Below are 22,073 nucleotides of genomic sequence, written 5' to 3'. Positions count from 1 at the left end.
GTCTCCAGGCACACAGTCTACAGACGACTGAACAGACATGGTTTATTCGCCCGGAGACCTGCAAGGTGCATTCCGCTGACCCCTGGTGTCAAGAACGCAGCACATGGTCCAAGGATATGTTCATGGACGAATCCAGGTATAGTCTCAACAGTGATTCTCGCCGGATTTTCATCTCGCGTGAACCAGGATTCAGATTCCAACCCCTTAATATCCTTGAAAGGGACCTGTATGGAGGTCATCGTTTGATGGTGTGGGGTGGGATTATGATTGCTGCACGTACACCACTGTATGTCTTTGACAGAGGAACTGTAACAGGTCAGGTGTATCGGGAGGTCATTTTGCACCAGTATGTCCGCCTTTTGAGGGGTGCAGTGGGTCCCACCTTCCTCCTGATGGATGATAACGCACGGCCCCACCGAGCTGCCATCGTGGGGGAGTGCCTTGAAATAGAAGATAACAGGCGAATGGAGTGACCTGCCTGCTCCCCAGACTTAAACCCCATCAACCACGTCTGGAGTGCTCTCAGTCAACATATCGCTGCACGTCTTCAAACCCCTACGACACTTCAGGAGCTCCGACAGGCACTTCTGTGAGAATGGGAGGCTATACCCCAGCAGCTGCTCGACCACCTGTTCCGGAGTACCAACCCATTGTGCGGCCTGTGTACGAGTGCATGGTGATCATATCGCATACTGATGTCGGGGTACATGCGCAGGAAACAGTGGCGTTTTGTAGCACATATGTTTCAGAACGGTTTTCTCAACTTATCACCAATACCGTGGACTTACAGATCCGTGTCGTGTGTGTTCCCTACGTGCCTATGCTATTAGCGCGAGTTTTGTGTAGTGCCACGTTGTGTGGCACCACATTCTGCAATTATCCTTAATTTATGAGCATTAGTGTACATACAGACTGTACGCACAACAAACAGCGTGCCATTAAGGAGACTGCGAATGTGTGGAAGTCTTTCCAGCGGGCTTCTTGCAGGGAATCAGTCCTCCTTTGTCGGCTCTGCATTGGCCATACGTGGCTAAAGCATGGTTACCTCCTCCATCGCGAGGACCCACCTCAATATCGCTGTGGCTTACGAATGACGATCGTCCAGCTCTTGCTGGTCTGCCCACTTTTAGCCGCTCTCTGGCGGACTTTTAACTTTTACAGCACCCTACCTTCGGTGTTGGGTACAATGCCTCTACAGCAGCTTTAGTTTTACGTTTTATTCGTGAGGCTAGGTTTTATCATTTGATCTAAGTTTTAGCGCTTGTCCTTTTCCGTCTGTGTCCTCCACCCAGGGGCTTTCAGGGTGGACGTTTTAATGTGTTGCAGAGTGGCTGGCTTCCCCTTTTTTATTCTCATGGTCAGACAGCCATGGTAGTCTGTTTTCTTGTTTTTAATGCCTTCTCCCTGTTTCTTGAGTCTCTCTGTGGTTTTCTTGCCGGACTCTGTGGCCGAGCGGTTCTAGGCGCTTCAGTCTGGAACCGCGCGACCGCTACGGTCGCAGGTTCGAAAATCCTGCCTCGAGCATGGATGTGTGTGATGTCCTTAGGTTAGTTAGGTTTAAGTAGTTTCTAAGTCTAGAGGACTGATGACCTCAGATGTTATGTCCCATAACGCTTAGAACCATTTGATAGTGAAAATTACCAAACAACGGGCGAGACAGCATTAATTCTGTCCCTCTATTTTTTGAGACAGGATGGAGCAGGATACTACGCAGAATTTAAGCAAAGACTCCATCTCTATTTACAAGGTTATTTGCTAATTAAATTTCAATTGCTTCCTTCATAACACTTTCCCAGTCCTGGAAGTACATGCCAGAATCTCCGAGTTATGTTCCACAAAATGACCGGTGCCAAGACAATGTTCTGCAACAGCCGATTTGCTAGGCTGTTGTAAGTGTGTGTGACACTAGTTGCCGGCCGGGGTGGCCGAGCGGTTCTAGGCACTACAGTCTGGAACCGCGCTACCACTATGGTCGCAGGTTCGAATCCTGCCTCGGGCATTGATTTGTGTGATGTCCTTAGGTTAGTTAGGTTTAAGTAGTTCTAAGTTCTAGGGGACTCTTAGAAGTTAAGTCCCATAGTGCTCAGAGCCATTTGACACTAGTTCTCAGTGCACCGCTCCTCCATTGTCCTGATAATCTAGACATTACATGCCACAACAGCAAGGAACATGCCTTACACAAGCCAAGATCACCACTCACCTTTCGCACGGTTGGTCGACAGCACAGCGCCTGTCTGATCTGTATTTCATTACATCCATTCCGGCGGAAGGTGACCTCAAGAGGACTTAACTGAGTTGGCAAACTCTCAAGAGTCTGAAATGACGTGAACCAGGATGGGGAGTACCCATTCACGCCGAGCGGGATCGTGAAACTCAAAAATGGTTCAAATGGCTCTAAGCACTATGGGACTTAATTTCTAAGGTCATCAGTCCCCTAGAACTTAGAACTACTTAAACCTAACTAACCTAAGGACATCACATACATCCACGCCCGAGGTAGGATTCGAACCTGCGAGCGCAGTGGTCGCGCGGTTCCAGATTGTAGCGCCTAGAACCGCTCGACCACTCCGGCCGGCGATCGTGAAACTGTCAGGCTGTAGATACAAGTGAGTGCGACTAGGGCTCCTGCAAACATTATGTCCCAGATTTCCATCAACCTTCCCCGTGACCAACGCATCAACGAAGGCAAGGCACCCATCCCTTTCTACCTCCATTGTGAAAAGCATATTCGTGTTAATTGAATTCAGGTGTTATAAAAAGTCGTTCAAATTATCGAATGTTTTGGACGACGTCACTTGGCTGCATTCCCGTAAGTTATTTGAACGTCATCTTGTTGTTAAGGAGCCGCGGGGAAAGCCCGAGCGGCTAGAGGCGCCATGTCACGGATTGCGCGGCCGGTCTCACCCGAGGTTCGAGCCCTCCCGCGGGCATGTGGGAGTGTGTGTTGTTCTTAGCATAAGTTAGTTTAAGCAGTGTGTAAGTCTAGGGACAGATGAACTCAGCAGTTTGGTCCCTTGGGAACTGAGACACATTTGAACATTTTTGTTGTTAAGGAATTTTCGTATTTGATTATTTTCGTATTATAGCTTGTGTGTTACGAAATTCCGCCGTTTCAAGGCAACGCCACATTGAAAATTTATCAGAAACGCGTTCTTGGTATAATTTGTTATAATTAAATGTCGAATAACGACATCTTGACGGTTAAAGCTTTCATGACATTTAAAGTGAAAGACACGGTCGAAAGTTGTCAAAATGGAGTTAGGAAATGTAAACCAGCTGGCTTACGTCATACTAGTTTCAGATATTTTTTTTATTCGCTTTGGCGTTTTTAAAAGATTCTGGGACATTGTTATCAGTTGAACACAAGTACGTTCTGCAGTATTCGGTCTTATGTGCCTATAAGAGTCCTCTCCCCCCCCCCCCCCCCACTCTGTCTCTCTCTCTCTCTCTCTCTCTCTCTCTCTCTCTCTCTCTCTCTCTCTGTCTCTCAGGAGTGAACTATCATTGTCAATAATTTACAACTTAAGCATGAAACACGAAATGGGGATAAATATTCAGAACACACTGATCATCTGATAAAATGAATTGCCAATGGCTCTGAGCACTATGGGACTTAACATCTATGGCCATCAGTCCAATGAATTGCCACAAAGAATAAAATGCATAGCAAGGAGTGTCACATTTGAAAGATAATTAAGAGATAGCTTATACTCGGGCGTCTATAAAAAAAATACAAGCAAGTTAATTTTGGAGACTTCTTTCCCAAACAAAAACGTCTTCATTAAAGTATATATGCAGACGAAATGTAACCTATTGTCGGTGCAGGAATCTTTCTGTTGCTGTCTTTTCTCATTGTTTTTTAATTACTCTCAAGTGTAACGTGAGAAATTTGTTTTTCTCACAGTGAGCTGTAATTTTTCGCAAAAATTAGAACATACTTCACACAACCAGCGCACTTATTTACTACTAGCCGAGCACTCGGCGTAGTTCGGGTATATATTTATTTTAGTTATATTTGTCAGTCTCGCCCTTTCCCCTCTGTCCACCTCCTCCAACTACATTCTCAATCCATCTCCTCCTGCCCCTCTCTCTGTCTACCTCCTCCTCTTTCGTTTCTACGTTCATTCCCTCCGATTCTCTTTCTCTCCCCAATTCCTCCTCCCCCTCTCTCTGTGCAGCATAATTATGTAATAATAAAAGAAAAGCACCAGTTTGCTTTTGTTCTACAATATTATTTTTATTGCTAACCGGTTTTCGGCTTACAAGGCCATCTTCAGGCATTTTCCTGTAGTCATTAAGTTGTTTTATTTCTTGCAGTTGTCTTTGTATTCCACATATGCTGTAGTTTCAATAGTTAAGGGTTTGCTTTTAACTTGTACTTGTATTACTGTCCATGTTTAACTCCCCTTCTAGTTGTCTCATCAAATACTGTTCATATTTTACTTTGCTCATTTATTTAATGTAAACTGGTATACAGCCACTGCTTTGATTATAATGTTAATGTTAAAATGCAGTACCACCACACTCTCAAACTGTAGGTTCCCTCAAACACCTCAATTTTCCTGCATTTATTAATTTCTGTTTATCGTATTGATATGGCTTAAGTTCCTCGTGTATTCTGTATTTACATTGACAACTGTCTCTTCTTTTTTAATTGGTTGTGTTTCACTCTCCATGTTTCATACCTCTTGATGCAGCCTTGCCTAGTACTAATTTTATCTTATTTCAATAGTTTTCTTTATCAATAGAAACTGTCATGTAGGCATTCTATTCTTATTTTGTGCTAAAGATTTTCCTGTCAACTCCATTGTTATTTATGTACTGTTCAGTTTTTATTATTTCATTGCAAAGATGTTACTCACTGTATGTTTCTACTTCACTCTAGATGTGTTACTTCTCTTCTAATGTTGTCTGCTAACATTAACTTCTTTGGTGATAATACTCAGTAAATGCCTGAAGATGGCCTTGTAAGCCGAAAACCGGTTAGCAATAAAAATAATATTGTAGAACAAAAGCAGACTGGTGCTTTTCATTTGTTATTATAATGTTGTTCTACCAAGAACCGACGGAAGATTCTGTTAACATAATTATGTAATTTTTTAGGTACATTCAGCGGCATATTTGGATACTTTGTGCTAAATCTGTTGCAAATAGTCAGTATCACATTCAATAGTCGTGCACGATGCGGTAGGTTTTGACGCATCTTAGTGTTTATGATGTCAATCGCCTGAATTATGTAGACAGTGATATAATTTTGCACATATATTCAGTACTGTATGTAGACACTGTCTAAATTCTATCGTGAATACAATTTGCAGTAAAGAAGTAATACATGAAAACGTTATACCTGGTGGGTATCTGTGAGCTGTGAGGTAGCTCCGGTAGCTCAGATGGTAGAGCACTTGCCCGCGAAAGGCAAAGGTCCCGAGTTCGAGTCTCGGTCGGGCACACAGTTTTAATCTGCCAGGAAGTTTCAGCAATAGAATCGTTTTCTTTCAACAGTACGGAGAGGGTTGACAGCGAGAAAAAGTTTCGTAAAGCTTAGAAATTATGCGTAAAGTTTGTCGCAAGTCACTAAGTGCCTCTCGGTCTCAAATCCTGGATGAATCAAATGTGGGTATTCACGTGTACATTTCTTTTTTACCCTTACCCTTTCCCTTTCCCTTTTGAAAGGTAGGTGGTTCTTACCCCCCACAGCTGTTGACAGTACGTTTGGTTGAAATCAGTCCTGTGGTTTCGGAGAAGATGTAAAAAAAAACATACATACATGCACTCATAAGCCAAAACATTATGACCATCGCCCACCGCGACGCTGGAAACCGCCTCGTGGCGTTACGGGCACGTGTCGCAGTAACAAAAGTACGTAAGCGGAGCAGACGTGGAAGGTGGGATCACCCTAGCGAAGAAACGGGCTGCAAATGGCGATATCCATTGAGATAAACGACTTTGACAAAGGGCAGGTCTTTATTACGCAGAGCCTGTGAATGAGTAGTTCGGAAACGGTAAAGCTGGTCGAATGTTCTCCTGCTACTGTCGTGAACATCTACGGAATGAGGTAGAAGGACAGTGAAAGTACCACTAGGCGCTCATCACATGTTGTGGGGTTCGGAGGCTTGTCTCCGTAAAGTAGGATAGATGCTGATCTGCAGCATCTCTGCCGAAAGAGTACAACGCTGGTGCACGCACAAGTGTTTCGGAGCACACCGTTCATCGTACATTGTTGAACATGGAGCTCCACAGCAGACCATCCCTACGTGTTTTCACTTGTTGGCCCAACGACATTGTCAAATACGATTACAGTGAACACGAGACCGTCGTGATTCGATCGTCGATGAATGGAAACGTGTCGGCTCTTCGGGTGAATCACATTTTTGCTACGCTAGGCGGACGGACGTCTCCACGAACGTCGTCGTGTGCGTCAACGGCGGCTCGAAACGTGCAGCGCTCCACGGACGCAGGCTAGGGGAGCAGTATTACGCTATGAGAGACATTCTCCTGCGCTTGCGTGGGATCTTTGGTAGTAATCGAAGGCACGCTGACAGCTGGGAACCACCTGCATCCCTTCATGCCTGATGTCTTTCCCGACGGCGATGTCACCTCTCAGCAGGATAGATGTCCATGTCTCGCAGCCGGAACAGTGCTTTGAGGAGCATTATAGTGGACTGACGTTGATGTCTCGGCGGCCAAATTCGCCTGTAGGAGGCATCCGGGTCGCTATACTTCATGATATGTATGAATATTTTCTTTTCGTGATCCGATATTAATGAACTAAAGCCTGTATGGTGTCCAAACTTATGCTCAAAGTTACCTGCGAAAACCCCATGAAAGTTCCTCTATTAGTTTTGAAGATTTGTGTGTTCAACGACAGACAGCAATGACGGTCTTATAGCTTTGTCATTAGTACAAATTGGAGGTTTCTATAGTTTATTTTTCGTAGTATCTATGTAAATAACGAGAATTAAATTGACAGATTCTCACTCTAAAAGAAAGAAAAGGAAGTAATAGTTTCGAAAATTGTAATGACTGTACCAACTATAGGTATAATGAGCTGTTGCTTTAATTCGTGTGCTAGAATGGCTGCGCACCCCTTCTAATGATAGACTAACTCCTGAACCTAATTTTCAGAGTTTCTAAAAGTAAACTTAAGTTGCACAGACACCTTATTGAACCATGTTGAATAAACGTTGTTGCGCAGCAGAATATTAATTAAGTGAGGAATAAAATGTTGTTGAAACCGACGGGACAACACTAAGTGGAGCAGGGACGTCGAATACACAAAGTCTGCGTAATCAGAGTCAGGACTTGGAAGAGCTGCAGTACAAATGAGCAGGGAGCTCTCTGCCTCAGACTATGGGAAAGAGAGCATCAGGAACACACGTAATTCAGCACCTTGGCAACAGTGCAGTGCAGAAAGAACGCTATGTAGTAATTACAAGTATGGACAACGCAAGAACGCCTTTCAGGCTGCGAACTTTCAATAAAAGAACGCCGTAAAGCTCCGAAACTGAACATTGGACCAGCCAAGAACGCTGACGGGCTCAGAAAACGGGAGCACATTTGGTCACCAGTAAAGGAGCATCATATCGCACTCCCCTCAACTCCCTTCCTTCCAATCACTCTCGATCTGGCCACTTCCTCTGCATCACTGATACCAAGCAAAGGCCAGCTCTAATAGTTGCAGGTGGACCGAGCGAGTACGACGAAGTTTTACCAACTGCCACCAGATTGGAGTTTACTGCTACGAGTCTACAGATTTTCGGCTGTGGAGGGCAGTACATCTTTGTGAGCTGCATTCCTGTCCAGTCGCGAAAGACGGAATATTTCTCAATATTACATACGACACCTATGCGGTACTTAAATTAAATGAGATATTGTTATACAGTAAATTTTATATGAAATTTGGGTATCTTGTCCACATTTCATTCTCAAGATTGTGGCAACTAAAATCGACCATACGGAAAGTATACGCTATGGACTTCTACCTCTGCAAACTCTTCAAAATTTCGTGCAGTGTTTTACTATATTTAATGCTGCATAATAACTGCGTTGAACATCGAAACAAAATTAAGTCATTTACGGGGGGAAGGCATCAGTCAAGAAGACGTGTAAAAATCAAATTTTTGGGCCAAATAGTTTTTGTGAAATCGAATGATAAGTGTGTCAAAGCAGTGGGAACACCATGTGTCTGCACAGGCGAGCAGTGCAGTGACGACAAAATTGCGCACAGCGCGGAATGCGGGGAGCACGTGTCTGCAGCAGCGAAAGGGTTAATGAAGAGACAAAGCACTAGAAATTTCAAAAAATTGCATTCAAACGAATATAATTCATGAAGTAAGGCACTTCGACATTGTTTTTAAATAATTAAAAGTTTAAGTTCTGCACAAGGTTTGAACTCATAACCTTTCACATAGAAGTGGAACACCTTAACCATTACGCTAACGCAGATCGTCTGCCTACAGAGCACAGTGAGGAGTCTAACACGTTACGCAAAATACTGACAAACACTTTTGGTATGACTATGAATTACTCACGCTTCGTCGAAGTACAATAGGAAATAAACAATTACCGCTCTTCTTTAGTGCGAAAAAGCGGTTCGTGAGATTGATACAAACACCTTTCCTTCCTGTCGCCTGAATTAGGAGTCTTATTGCTTGTTTGGTTTAATTAATTAATAGAATATGAAGCAATTGGTATAAAGAACGCTTTTTCCAAACTTTCTATAAAAGAAAGTCTGCTATCAAGACATTGCTTTTGTTCTATTACTTTATTTATGACTGAACGTTTCTAATACTGAAGACACTCGTCCATGCTATGCACTGCAGTCGAGATCTGGCAACGTCGTTCTCTGTTCATTGGCTGACTGTGTTTTGTGACGTCAGATGCGCAGAACGAACCTAAACTCGGCCGCCAACATAAATGACGCGCACTTTAACTGAAGATGACGGCCAGAGCGACTTCCGTGAATGGAGAACCGGTTTGCCCGTCTGCGAGCTGCTCAGCTTGGGAGCAGGCCGTCTGTGCCAGCTTTCCTGAGCAGTGAGAGTTCTGCCTTACTGGCTGCACGCTGGGACTGCGTCTAACGCTGTCCGCCGGGTCGGTGTAGGGTCTTCCGCCTACACGCCGCCACAACAGACAACACGAGCATGCAGAGTCGCTGGGCCGAACCTGAGCGCAGCTACACTCAGCTGGAGCTCCGAGGCTCCGACAGTCGTGCACAGATGCAACAGGCTGCAGAGACGCCCCGGCTGCAGCACTGACCCCAGACAACGCGAGGGGCCGCTCCAGCTGACGGCTCGCCGAACACTGGTGCCCTACCTACCCCGCGCCTCTGTGCAACACGCGCACAGCACGACCGCTGCAAGGCCGCACTCAGAAGAACGCAGGGAGATTGTAAAACTCTCCAAAAGAAATGCTTGTTGATTGAACGGTATCTTCTTAACGTCTTGGCGCACCACAGGATCGCACCACCACTTGCCTTTCCTACACTCACTATAAGGAAAGAAGGTGTAACGGAACCTTTTTATCAATACACGATATATACAATACCTTCCAGATTCCGGCAACATTTGAACTTCTGTTCATTTTTAAACTGTATAAAGTACACTGAAGCGCCAAAGAAACTGGTATAGGCATGCGGATTCAAAACAGAGAGATGTAAACGGGCAGAATAAGGCGCTGCGGCCAGCAACGTCTACAGGGTGGTCCATTCACAGTGACCGGGCCAAATATCTCACGAAATAAGTATCAAACGAAAAAACTACAAAGAACGAAACTTGTCTAGCTCGAAGGGGGGAAACCAGATGGCGCTATGATTGGCCCGATAGTTGGCGCTGCCATAGGTCAAACGGATATCAACTGAGTTTCTTTTTAAATAGGAACCCCATTTTTATTCCATATTCATGTAGTACGTAAAGAAATATGAATGTTTTAGTTGGCCCACTTTTTTCGCTTTGTGATAGATGGCGCTGTAATAGTCACAAACGTATAAGTACGTGGTATCACGTAACATTCCGCCAGTGCGGACGGTATTTGCTTCGTTATACATTACCCGTGTTAAAATGAACCTTTTACCAATTGCGGAAAAGTTCGATATCGTGTTGATGTATGGCTATGGTGATCAAAATGCCCAACGGGCGTGTGCAATATATGCTGCTCGGTATCCTGGACGACATCATCCAAGTGTCCGGACCGTTCGCGGGATAGTTATGTTATTTAAGGAAACAGGAAGTGTTCAGCCACATGTGAAACGTCAACCACGACCTGCAACAAATGATGATGCCGAAGTAGGTGTTTTAGCTGCTGTCACGGCTAATCTGTACAACAGTAGCAGACAAATTGCGCGAGAATCGGGAATCTCAAGAACGTCGGTGTTGAGAATGTTACATCAACATCAATTGCACCCGTACAATATTTCTATGCACCATGAATTGCATGGCGACGACTTGGAACGTCGTGTACAGCTATGCCACTGGGCACAAGAGAAATTACGGGACAATGACAGATTTTTTGCACACGTTCTATTTAGCGACGAAGCGTCATTCACCAATAGCGGTAACGTAAACCGGCATAATATGGACTATTGGGCAACGGAAAAATCCACATTGGCTGCGACAAGTGGAACATCAGCGACCTTGGCGGGTTAATGAATGGTGCGGCATTATGGGAGGAAGGATAATTGGCCCCCATTTTATCGATGGCAATCTAAATGGTGCAATGTATGCTGATTTCCTACGTAATGTTCTACCGATGTTACTACAAGATGTTTCACTGCATGACAGAATGGCTATGTACTTCCAACATGATGGATGTCCGGCACATATCTCGCGTGCGGTTGAGACGGTATTGAATAGCATATTTCATGACAGGTGGATTGGCCCGCACGTTCGCCGGATCTGACGTCCCCGGGTTTCTTTCTGTGGGGAAAGTTGAAGGATATTTGCTATCGTGATCCACCGACAACTCCTAACAATATGCGTCAGCGCATTGTCAATGCATCTACGAACATTACGGAAGGCGAACTACTCGCTGTTGAGAGGAGTGTCGTTACACGTATTGCCAAATGAACTGAGGTTGACGGACATCATTTTGAGCATTTATTGCATTACTGTGGTGTTTACAGGCAATCACCTTCTCAGAAATGATAATTTCACAAAGGTACGTGTATCACGCTGGAACAACCGAAATAAAATGTTCAAACGTACCTACGTTCTGCATTTTAATTTTAAAAAAACCTACCTATTACCAACTGTTCGTCTAAAATTGTGAGCCACATGTTTGTGACTATTACAGCGCCATCTACCACAAAGCGAAAAAAGTGGTCCAACTAAAACATTCAGATTTCTTTACGTACTACACGAATATGTAATAAAAAATAGGGGTTTATACTTTAGAAAACGCAGCGCAAATCTAGCGGGCCAACCATAGCGGCATCTGGTTTCCCCCTTCAAGCTTGACAGGTTTCGTTCTCTGTAGTTCTTTCGTTTGACGTTTATTTCGTGAGATATTTGGCCCGGTCACGATCAATGGACCATCCTGTATAAGACAACAAGTGTCTCGCACAGTTGTTACATTACTGCTGCCACGATGACAGGTTATCAAGATTTAAGTGAGCTTGAACGTGACATAATCGGCGCACGTGCGATGAGGCATAGATCTCTGAGGTAGCGATCAAGTCGGGATTTTCCCGTACGACCATTTCACAAGTGTACCGTGAATATCGGGAACCTGGTAAAACACCAAATCTCCGACATCGTTGCGCCCAGAAAAAGATCCTGCAAGAACGAGACAAAAGACGACTGAAGAGAATCGTTCAACGTGACGGAAGTGCAACCCTTCCGTAAATTTCTGCAGATTTCAGTGCTCGGCCATGAACAAGTGTAAGCGTGCGAACCATTCAACGAAACATCATCGATATAAGCTTTCGGTGTCGAAGGCCCACCCGTGTACCCTTGATGACTGCACGATACGAAGCTTTACGCTTCGCCTGGGCCCGTCAACACCGACATTGGACTGTTGATGACTGGAAACACGTTGCCTGGTTGGACGAGTCTCGTTTCAAATTGCATCAAGCGGATGAACGTGTACGGGTATCGGGACACCGTCATGAATCCATGGACCCTGCATGTCAGCAGGGAACTGTTCGTACTGCTGGAGGCTCTGTAATGGTGTGGGGCGTGTGCAGTTGGAGTGATATGGGACCCATGATACGTCTAGATACGACTCTGACAGGTGACAAGTACGTAAGCATCCTGTCTGGTCACCTGCATCCATTAATGTCCATTGTGCATTCCGACGGACTTGGACAATTCCAGCAGGACAATGCGACACCGCACACGTCAAGAATTGCTACAGAGTCTCTCCAGAACACTCTTCTAAGTTTAAACACTTCCGCTGGCCACCAAACTTCCCAGACATGAACTTTATTGAGCACATCTGGGATGCCTTTCAACGTGCTGTTTAGAAGAGATCTCCACACACTTGTACTCTTACGTATTTATGGACAGCCCTGTAAAATTCGTGATGTCAGTTCCCTCCCGCACTACTTCAGACATAGTCGAGTCCATGCCACGTCGTTCTACGTGCTCGTGGGGGCCCTATGCGATATTAGGCAGGTGTACCAGTTTCTTTGGCACTTTAGTGTATTTCAGCAGATATTTATGAACGAATCAAGCTATGCTCCCAAAATTTTCTGTATTTTTATATTTTATTTATACATCGATATTTCCGATCACCCTAAAACAGTCGTCGTCAAACTGAGGACTGCGGCCCGCATGCTGCCCGAATCGACTATTCGTACGGCCTGCAGATCTCAACTGCATTTCCGTCTAGCAACTAACAGCCAAATACAAAACCACCGACAAACTTTAAGAGCTTCTTAAGAGTGTAATTTTCCTGCTCAGTAACAAAAAAAATTCTTACAGAGACCGTAAAATTTTAAGACGTGATTAGTTTTAATTGACGCTAGTGACTTCGGTAGTGAGCTAAGTAAAGTTGGTCGCTTACTTAATGGAGCAGATCACTGATGATTTAGAGGTTGTGGTAGGGGGAGTGTGTCCTAGTCTGTCTTCCGCTCCTGACAACTCATAGGTGTGCGAGACTCGTTCTGATCAGCTGCTACAGTATAAATTTTAAAATTATAAAGAATTTAGCAACCAGTCGCTGGTTACTACAATCTTTATAGTTTTATATTCCACGGTCGCTGCACAGAAAGGGAAGCTTATGAAGCCCAACATTCAAAAGTATAAATTTTGACGCGGAAGTAAAGTAGTTCCGTGAATCTGCGTTATAGAGACGGTTATCTTCAAATGCTGTACTTATTTGTAGCAAGGGACATAAAATTAATCAACGCTGTTGTACTCGTAATACCAGGTCGATATAACTAAAATGCAGCCACTCACAATGTCCACTGTGGGCTGTAATTATCGTATGGCAGCGAAATTTGGTAGATATTCCAATACGTTATTGTGAAACTGATTTACGGTGGAACAAATAGTTCCGATTTTGTTCAGCAGGTGCAAATCTGGCCCTGTGAATCCAAGAAAGATGTGTAGAAATGTTTTCATATCTAATGGATGACGAAAGAAGGTGCGCAGAAAAGGTCAAACAAGTTTGAAAGGTATAATGTTGATTCTATTATCAACGACCACACAGACATTTTGTTCAGTATGAGCACCAGAGACGTCGACGAGATACTGTACAGCGCCAGATTTGCACCTGGTTGCGAAAATTTGAACCAAATTCTTTTCCAGCGTGAATCGATTTCGCGTTAACGTGTTAGCGTATCAATTAAGTTTCGCTGGCACACGATCATTACTTTCCATCTGGACCTGCGTGAGTAGTTGCACTTTAATGACAACCACCATGTAGAACGCTATGAGTAGAAGAAAATGACATTCAAAACATCTATTAAGCATTTCCCATGTTGCGTAAGTACAATTGCTGTTATTAATCAGTTGGTTATCCGCTCACATAGAAAAAAACAACACTTCGCCAGGTAGTTACACTGCCACAACTTTAGGGTTGCAGCAATCTGAAACATAGAACAATCAATAGGAAGTTTTCCAAATGGTGCCGACATTTAACAATGCGTACTTGGGACTCGGCAACCTGTCGCGCCCTCAGTATAACTAGTCTATTCGGGGCACATACGGTACTAATTTATGTAGGTTACTTACTAATTAATAATTTCGGCACATATACGGCCCGAGGTGACACACCACTATGTCACTATTGGCTCTAAAGTAACAAATATTGAGGATCACGGCTCTAAGAAGTACTCTGAAAATTAGCTTTTTTATGCTCGTCAGAAAAATTAGTGCAATACAAACCACAATATTCTCTGTTAATTTTAACACTCATTCCTACTATCAGTCATAATCTATGTTGCAGATCTAACTTTTTTATATTGCAAATCGACAGCAAAACCATTCCGTGAGTACTGGCCAGCGCTTAATTTCAGCCGGAACGGTGTTCCAATACCTTACAGAAATTCTTTTTAACTCTCTGGAACAAGTCGGTACCGAACATTTAAAATAGCAGACGTGTATTAAATTAGAACGTAACTATAATTAGCTGCTGCATCAGTACGAGTGAACGTGAAACCAGCGTTATGCGATGAGGAGGGGCATGGGGCGAGGTGTTGTTTGTTTGTGTGTGTGTGAGTGTGTGTGCGCGCGCGCGAGTAGTATACCCAAGACTCGAACTCGAGACCTTTGCCTTTCGAGGCCATCTGCTCTACCATCTGAGCTACCCAAGCTAGACTCACGTCCCTTCCCCACAGCCTTCATTCCGCCAGTACCTCGTCTCCTACCTTCCAAACTCCACAGAAGTTCTCCAAGGTCTCCTGCAGGCAAAGGTCCCGAGTTCGAGTGTCGGTCTGGCACACAGTTTTAATCTGCCTGGAAGTTTCATATCAGCGCACACTCCGTTGCAGAGTGAAAATTTCTTTCTGAAGTCTTATGGTTTCATTGGTGCGATTGTGAGCAACTGTACTGTAAAATTTGAATCTCAGAACAGTATTTGTAAAAAAAAAAATTTAAAAAAAAATTAAAAAAGTTTTGTCACAAATGTTTATAACAGGGGACCACGCGGGTGGAGGGAGGAGGTGGGGGGGGGGGGAGTTGTGTAGTTGATCACCTGCGTTCAATTTTACGAACTAAGTACTGTTACTAGCATTATTTCAATAAATTGGACGTACGGTATCGCCACAAAATTTCAGTTTTAAAACATTTGTTGCTCTTCGTCCCGGTGTCGTTGATTTTGGTAAAATATGTCCAAACTTAAGATTTTGGAATCGCTGTAACACAATAAAAGCTAACAAATTTTTGACAAGAGGACAATGTGGCCGACGAATAGATGAGCAGGCCGGCGAACGAAGGGGAAGAGCGGGGAATGTAAGGCAGTAGATCCCCGCCACCCACCCCGCCCATAGACACAAACAGACACTTGTTTACTCCTCGAATACGCACGTACAATCGAGCCGATAGAAGTAATTTTCCTTCGATGCTGAGTATCGAATTATGATTTGGTTCTAGAAGTAAGGGCAGCGCTTGTAGCCGTCGGCGACAGGTGGCCCCACTTATTGATCGGCCGGTGGAGGTGCGCGCGCATCCGATTCCCCTCCCTCCCTCCAACGCATGTGGTTGCAGCCCCAGAATCCTTTGATAATTCGTCCACTACAACACAGGATATACCGTACTTGTTGCTGTGTTCATGACAGTGCTAACATTTTAAATAAATATGAAAATAACTAAAAATATTTACATAAAAACGTACTGTCTCTCGTTTTACAAATATACTAGCTGTACTCGGCCACGCCTTGCTGTGGCTCCGTCTGGTTACACTGAAAAGGAAGAAAAGAGAAAGCGCACGTTTCTGAAGTGTATTCCAATTGGCTATACATCGTAATCTCCTTCTTTCCCTCAGTTCCTATCCATTTTCTCCCTCCCCCTCTCCATCTCCTCCTACCCCTTCCCTCTCTGCCAATCTCCTTCTTCTTCTGTCTCCTTTTCCTTGCACCGATGCGTCCTTGTCCTCTTCCTCTTCCCCTACCCCCCCACCCCCCCCCCCCACCCCGCAAATTCGCCCCCTGACTGTAAGCCTTGGTTATTCTTCTGGGAAATTCAAATTCTGTAGTAGTATTCCAATTATAAGCTGATGAGCCGGAAACACAGCTTTCCCGTTTTCTGTGAAAATCGGCTGTGCGGAAGAAAACGAAGCAGAATATTGTTGTGTATACAATTTATGTTACAAATTTACATAGTGGGAAAGAAAATGTGTACACGAGAAACAATTTGTCAAATGATTTAAATGTCGCGCTATCGCAGTTAAAACTGTATGTGCCAAAGGAAACGAAACTGTACGTTTTTACAGCAGAGCATTTTCTTCCTTGCAGTCAGTTTAAACACACAATCTGTACACTGTTGTTCAAAAAAATATATAGTCTCTGTCTGTAAGAACACTTAGTAGCGCATCGTTTAAAATTTGAAGTTAATCAGTCAAGAACTTTTTGATATATATGGTAACATGTATCCCTTTTATATAGTACATATATATTTATATTTACTTAAAACTACTGATAGCCTTGGGAGAGCCAGGCCTGACAAAACTCTACCATCTGGTGAGCAAGATGTATGAGACAGGCGAAATACCCTCAGACTTCAAGACGAATATAATAATTCCTATCCCAAAGAAAGCAGGTGTTGACAGGTGTGAAAATTACCGAACTATCAGTTTAATAACTCACGGCTGCAAAATACTAACACAAATTCTTTAGAGACAAATGGAAAAACTGGTACAAGCCGACCTCGGGGAAGATCAGTTTGAATTCCATAGAAATGTTAGAACACGTGAGGCAATACTGACGCTACGACTTATCTTAGAAGCTAGATTCAGGAAAGGCAAACCTACGTTTCTAGCATTTGTAGACTTAGAGAAAGCTTTTGACAATGTTGACTGGAATACTCTCTTTCAAATTCTAAAGGTGGCAGGGGTAAAATATAGGGAGCGAAAGGCTATTTACAATTTGTACAGAAACCAGATGGCAGTTATAAGAGTCGAGGGACATGAAAGGGAAGCAGTGGTTGGGAAGGGAGCGAGACAGGGTTGTAGCCTCTCCCCGATGTTATTCAATCCGTATATTCAGCAAGCAATAAAGGAAACAAAAGAAAATTCGGAGTAGGAATTAAAACCCATGGAGAAGAAACAAAATCTTTGAGGTTCGTTGATGACATTGTAATTCTGTCAGAGACAGCAAAGGACCTGGAAGAGCAGTAGAATGGGATGGACAATGTCATGAAAGGAGGATATAAGATGAACATCAACAAAAACAAAACGAGGATAATGGAATGTAGTAAAATTAAATCGGGTGATGCTGAGGGTATTAGATTAGGAAATGAGACGCTTAAAGTAGTAAAGGAGTTTTGCTATTTGTGGAGCAAAATAACTGATGATGGTCGAAGTAGAGAGGATATAAAATGTAGACTGGCAATGACAAGGAAATCTTTTCTAAAGAAGAGAAATTTGTTGACATCGAGTATAGATTTAAGTGTCAGGAAGTCGTTTCTGAAAGTATTTGTATGGAGTGTAGCCATGTATGGAAGTGAAACGTGGACGATAAATAGTTTAGACAAGAAGAGAATAGAAGCTTTCGAAATGTGGTGCTACAGAAGAATGCTGAGGGTTAGATGGCTAGATGACATAACTAATGAGGAGGTATTGAATAGTTTTGGGGAGAAGAAAAATCTGTGGCACAACTTGACTAGAAGAAGGGATCGGTTGGTAGGACATATTTTGAGGCATTAAGGGATCACCAACTTAGTATTGGAGAGCAGCGCGGAGGGTAAAAATCGCAGAGGGAGACCAAGAGATGAATACATTAAACAGATTTAGAAGGATGTAGGTTGCAGTAGGTACTGGGAGATGAAGAAGCTTGCACAGGATGGAGTAGCATGGAGAGCTGCATCAAACCAGTCTCTGGACTGAAAACCACAACAACAACATACATTTAAAAAATAAATAAGACCACGCGTTTATTCGAATGCAACGTTTTGTCAAAATTTCAACTCAATCAAGCGACTCCTTTTCGAATTCTGTGAGCACAAATACACGCAGGCTGAAGTTTTGTGCATTGAGATCACGGAAGTCTTGTGATAGTGATATTCACCTACACAGATTGCGATAATCTCGCGTACGGAACATAGCCTTACAAATAAGACTGGAGGAGCTGCTTCTTCCTGTCAAAATATTCACATGGTGCTACAGATGCAGCTCCTGGTGTTCTGTGCTGTGCAGTGAACAATTAAACCTGACAATGAACAAGTGGAAAATCGCAGCTAAGTATTTTGCATGTTATACAGTCGGGTCTCTCGTTCTCATTTTGGAGCGAAGCGTGCATTCAACTGCATACAAAATCTTTGTTGGTACTGCAGCGTGTTTTTTTTATAACTTAGAGCCTATCCCAGTAGGCATCATCCATTACTCACGTAAGTCGTTAATACCTCAGTTTTAAATGAACTGTACCCTGATCTGATTGCCGTTATCTGAAGCGAGAGTTGCAGTACTATTTCTCCGTGCAGTTCAATGAAAGGTTATGTTATGAACAATCAAATAACAATTTGCATTTGTCAAATTCTTTAAAATAAGGCGACTAATAAAGATTAACAGTGTGTTTTATGTGAAGTCTGCTGAAGTCAAAATTCTTTACAAATCTTTAGTCATTCAATAACTCGAATTGCAGAATATTAACTTCTCTATCAAATATCGACTGCTGGCACTAGAATAACTCAAAGCAAGATTTTATTTTTTTAATGATTTTAGTTTAACTTGGAAGCCACAATAACAATTTCACACAGAGCTATGCAGGACTGAAACATATTGATTTACAGATTGTTTCGCAATACATGTTTCACACTTCTTGAGGTTGTAGAGGGGACTTGGTAGACCAAATTGTACGTAGGAACCCACCTCCGCAAACGTCATCCAAAGACGCTACAGAGCGCCACGGGGTGATTTCGTGAAGATGTTACAAATTTCGTCTAGTAAACACGGGCTCCAAAATACACACCTGAGGGCCTATGAGCACTTGTTCTATAGTGGAGATGTGTTTCATTCTAGAGAAGCTGAACAAGTACTTACAGCTCCTCACGATGCTTTTTAGAGTGCATTTTTTCTTGTCTTGCTCCATACTGGCACCTGTGAAAGTTCCATACCCTACATTTTTACCAACTTCAGTGCCACTTTGAGAGGTATCGAATGATTTTCGCTTGTACTTTCGACTCGACGGTTTCCGGACAAAGGACCTTACCTCAAATTGATATGTTTATCCGCCTCCGCCATCCTTGCAAGTCTTGTAAGATCGTCAGGGAATCACCCTGTATATACATAACCTTTACAGGCGCCTGTAACTTCGTCTCTCTGTAACGTCGTTGGATAACGTTCTCACACATGGGTTCCTATGTAAAACTTGATCTACCAAGTCCTCTCTACAACCTCTAACAGTTTGTACTATGAATTGTGAAACACCCTGTATATTGCAAGTCAGATTTACTACTGCCCAATAGTGATGTATGACTGAACATAAATGTCTGATAACAATTTGTTGTCATGAGGATGTTTCATGAATGACAGTTAAGGTCACTAATAATTTGAGAGTGTGAGTCACAATGTTAGAGACAGGTAGCATAATATAGGTTCTCTCCATTCATTTATAACGAAGTAAATAACAATGGTAAGGGTGAAAAACATGATACCTTCTTTTAGAAGTCCTTCTGGTTACTTTCTTGTACATGCAGGCCTGATAGCCGTAGTAACAGCTCAAAATCAGAGCTATTGCAAAAACAGGCAGCGGCGCAAATGACACAAAATGGCACAGCTGGATTTCTCCGCCACTGAACATGATGGGTGAACTTTCCCCATTAAGTATGCAGCCGCAGTATCTGGAGGCGCAGTTGTCCAGGATCTCACTCCAGTGGAGCCACACGGTGGTGGATGCAGCGACCGTCACGACGGACAAGACTGCCGAGGCAGCGTACAGGACTGCGAAAAGGCCCTCCCTGCCCATTGCAGCCAGAATTAATCTCCGCAAATTCCAGTTTTTCCAAGTGCGACCTCCTTACGGTACAACCTAAAAAAGAAGTCTCTTATTATGCAAAATCACTTTATTATATTTTGTATCTGCCGCATAATGTTTTCTTATGGAATATGAGAGAGTGTTGTACCTTGGTTCACTTCTCACGTGCAGCAGCGTTTTTCTGAAATTACATAAATAGATGCCGAAAATTAAGGTTTTTCTAAATGTGGCAATATTTTCCAAGATTCAACATGGTCATGTACCTAGGTACAAATATTCTGTTGAAATTTAAAAGCCTCGAAAACGAGAAAATTTGTCAATACTATATTTAATCGCCTATTTGTAACATTATTATTCTGCTACACACGTGTTATTAGTAAGTGATATCAAATTGAGCGGAAGTGCAGTTTTATTAAAAACCATTTACAAGTTTAAGTACATTTTGAAATACTAACTGTTGGACACTAGCACACATTTTCATTTTCGAGACAGGTAAAGTTTCTGAGACATTAAAGAAGCTCAGTTCATTAACAAGTACCACATGTTCCATGCTAAACGCTACCTTCTGTTTCAAAGTACAACACGGTACACGACCGATGAAGTATGGCTTCACTGTCCACATTTCATACAAATAATTCAAAAAATGTATAGCATTTTACTCACAACAAAATCCTGTAACTGGATAATTTAAAACATATTCCAAATGCCTTTACTACATCACACAGCAGTTAAACGGGTAGAACTCGAAATATTTACAAAATCTGAACAAAACACAACCTCATTTCTAACAGAAATAAAATCTGTAAAAAAATGTTGGAAACCACTTATGGTAGTTTCTAGTGTGTATTCCTTCGTGACTAGGTTGAAGTACCTACCAAAGAGCATTATGTGTTCCTAGGTATACCATCTTCTTGGTTCACTACTCTCCCTTACACCACTTTTTCTGCACATATGCTTCAAGCAATGCACAATACGTGATGTTTTTCAGCTTACACCATAGAGGAGAACTTTTAAGATGCGAAAAAACAAGACATTCATTAAGAACAGAATTGTATCCAGATGACGAGATGTTCTGGCTGGAGACCCGTCATGAATACAACCAGTTACTACGCCAGGAAAGTTTACGGAGCCACCCAAGAACAGACACAGCTTTTAGAAAAATGTTGTCTACACTGTATCAACAACTGACCATCACTGCAATGATACAGAATCCTATCCTATTTTGGCTTAAAGAGGGTAAATTTAACTTGCGAGAATGAATTGCTTTGAAGTAAAAAAATGTGTTTGAGAGCTTAATATATACAGGGTAATTCACGAAGATATGAAAATATTTTTATATGTTATTCTATAAGTGAAACAAAAGAAAAAAAGTTCATATAATCATAGGTCCGCAAATGTTTAGTTACGGAGTTTCGTCAAATAAAAGATTTTGCTTGAAATTTAGCAACTTCGCTAATATGAAGCCATCGAAAAACTGTACGAGGTTAAAGTAAAGCACGATTTCCATTTATTTTGTTGTTATTGGTCTGGTGAGTCCAATAAAACATGTCCCAAACGTGTATCTGCAGTAGTTTTCCAGGACATCCAGAGAATTCATTAAGAATTTAGAAACGTTTATTTCATTGTTGGCAAACGTTAGTGAGTTGTTTCAGTCGTTTCCTAACCTTGAAACGCGTTAATTTTCTGTAGTTTTCAGTGAAACCACATAATAACAACAGTGTATTTAAGTGAAACCACTTGGTACCTGTTGCAATTTGTAGATTACTTATGAAATATGGATGCCTTTCAAATTTACGACAGAGGAATACGCCGATATTGCATTTATTTATAGCAAATGTGATGGTAATGCTACAGCTGCAGTTAACGAATATCGCGTACGTTATCCAGCTCCGATGATTGCGAATGCACGAACCATTAGCGGAGTATTTCGAATGTTACGGAAGACACGTTCTCTACCTAGCGTTCATATTCAGTACAAGCACTCGATGCGTGAAGATGATGTTGA

The 22,073-nt window shown here is 42.7% G+C and overlaps 1 protein-coding gene across 1 annotated transcript in view; it reads right to left on the bottom strand.

The window, feature by feature from the left end:
• Window positions 1–22,073, bottom strand: part of LOC124779513 — a 44,593-nt gene that overhangs the window by 2,941 nt on the left and 19,579 nt on the right. The window contains exon 2 of the mRNA XM_047253716.1: window positions 19,749–20,122. Within this exon, the coding sequence (XP_047109672.1) occupies window positions 19,749–20,059 (311 nt within the window). The 5' untranslated portion in view covers window positions 20,060–20,122. The remainder of the gene's footprint in view (window positions 1–19,748; window positions 20,123–22,073) is intronic.

The sequence above is a fragment of the Schistocerca piceifrons genome, chromosome 1, assembly GCF_021461385.2.
Source record: "Schistocerca piceifrons isolate TAMUIC-IGC-003096 chromosome 1, iqSchPice1.1, whole genome shotgun sequence".
Classification (NCBI taxonomy): domain Eukaryota; kingdom Metazoa; phylum Arthropoda; class Insecta; order Orthoptera; family Acrididae; genus Schistocerca; species Schistocerca piceifrons.
This window is presented reverse-complemented; position numbering and strand designations above follow the sequence as displayed.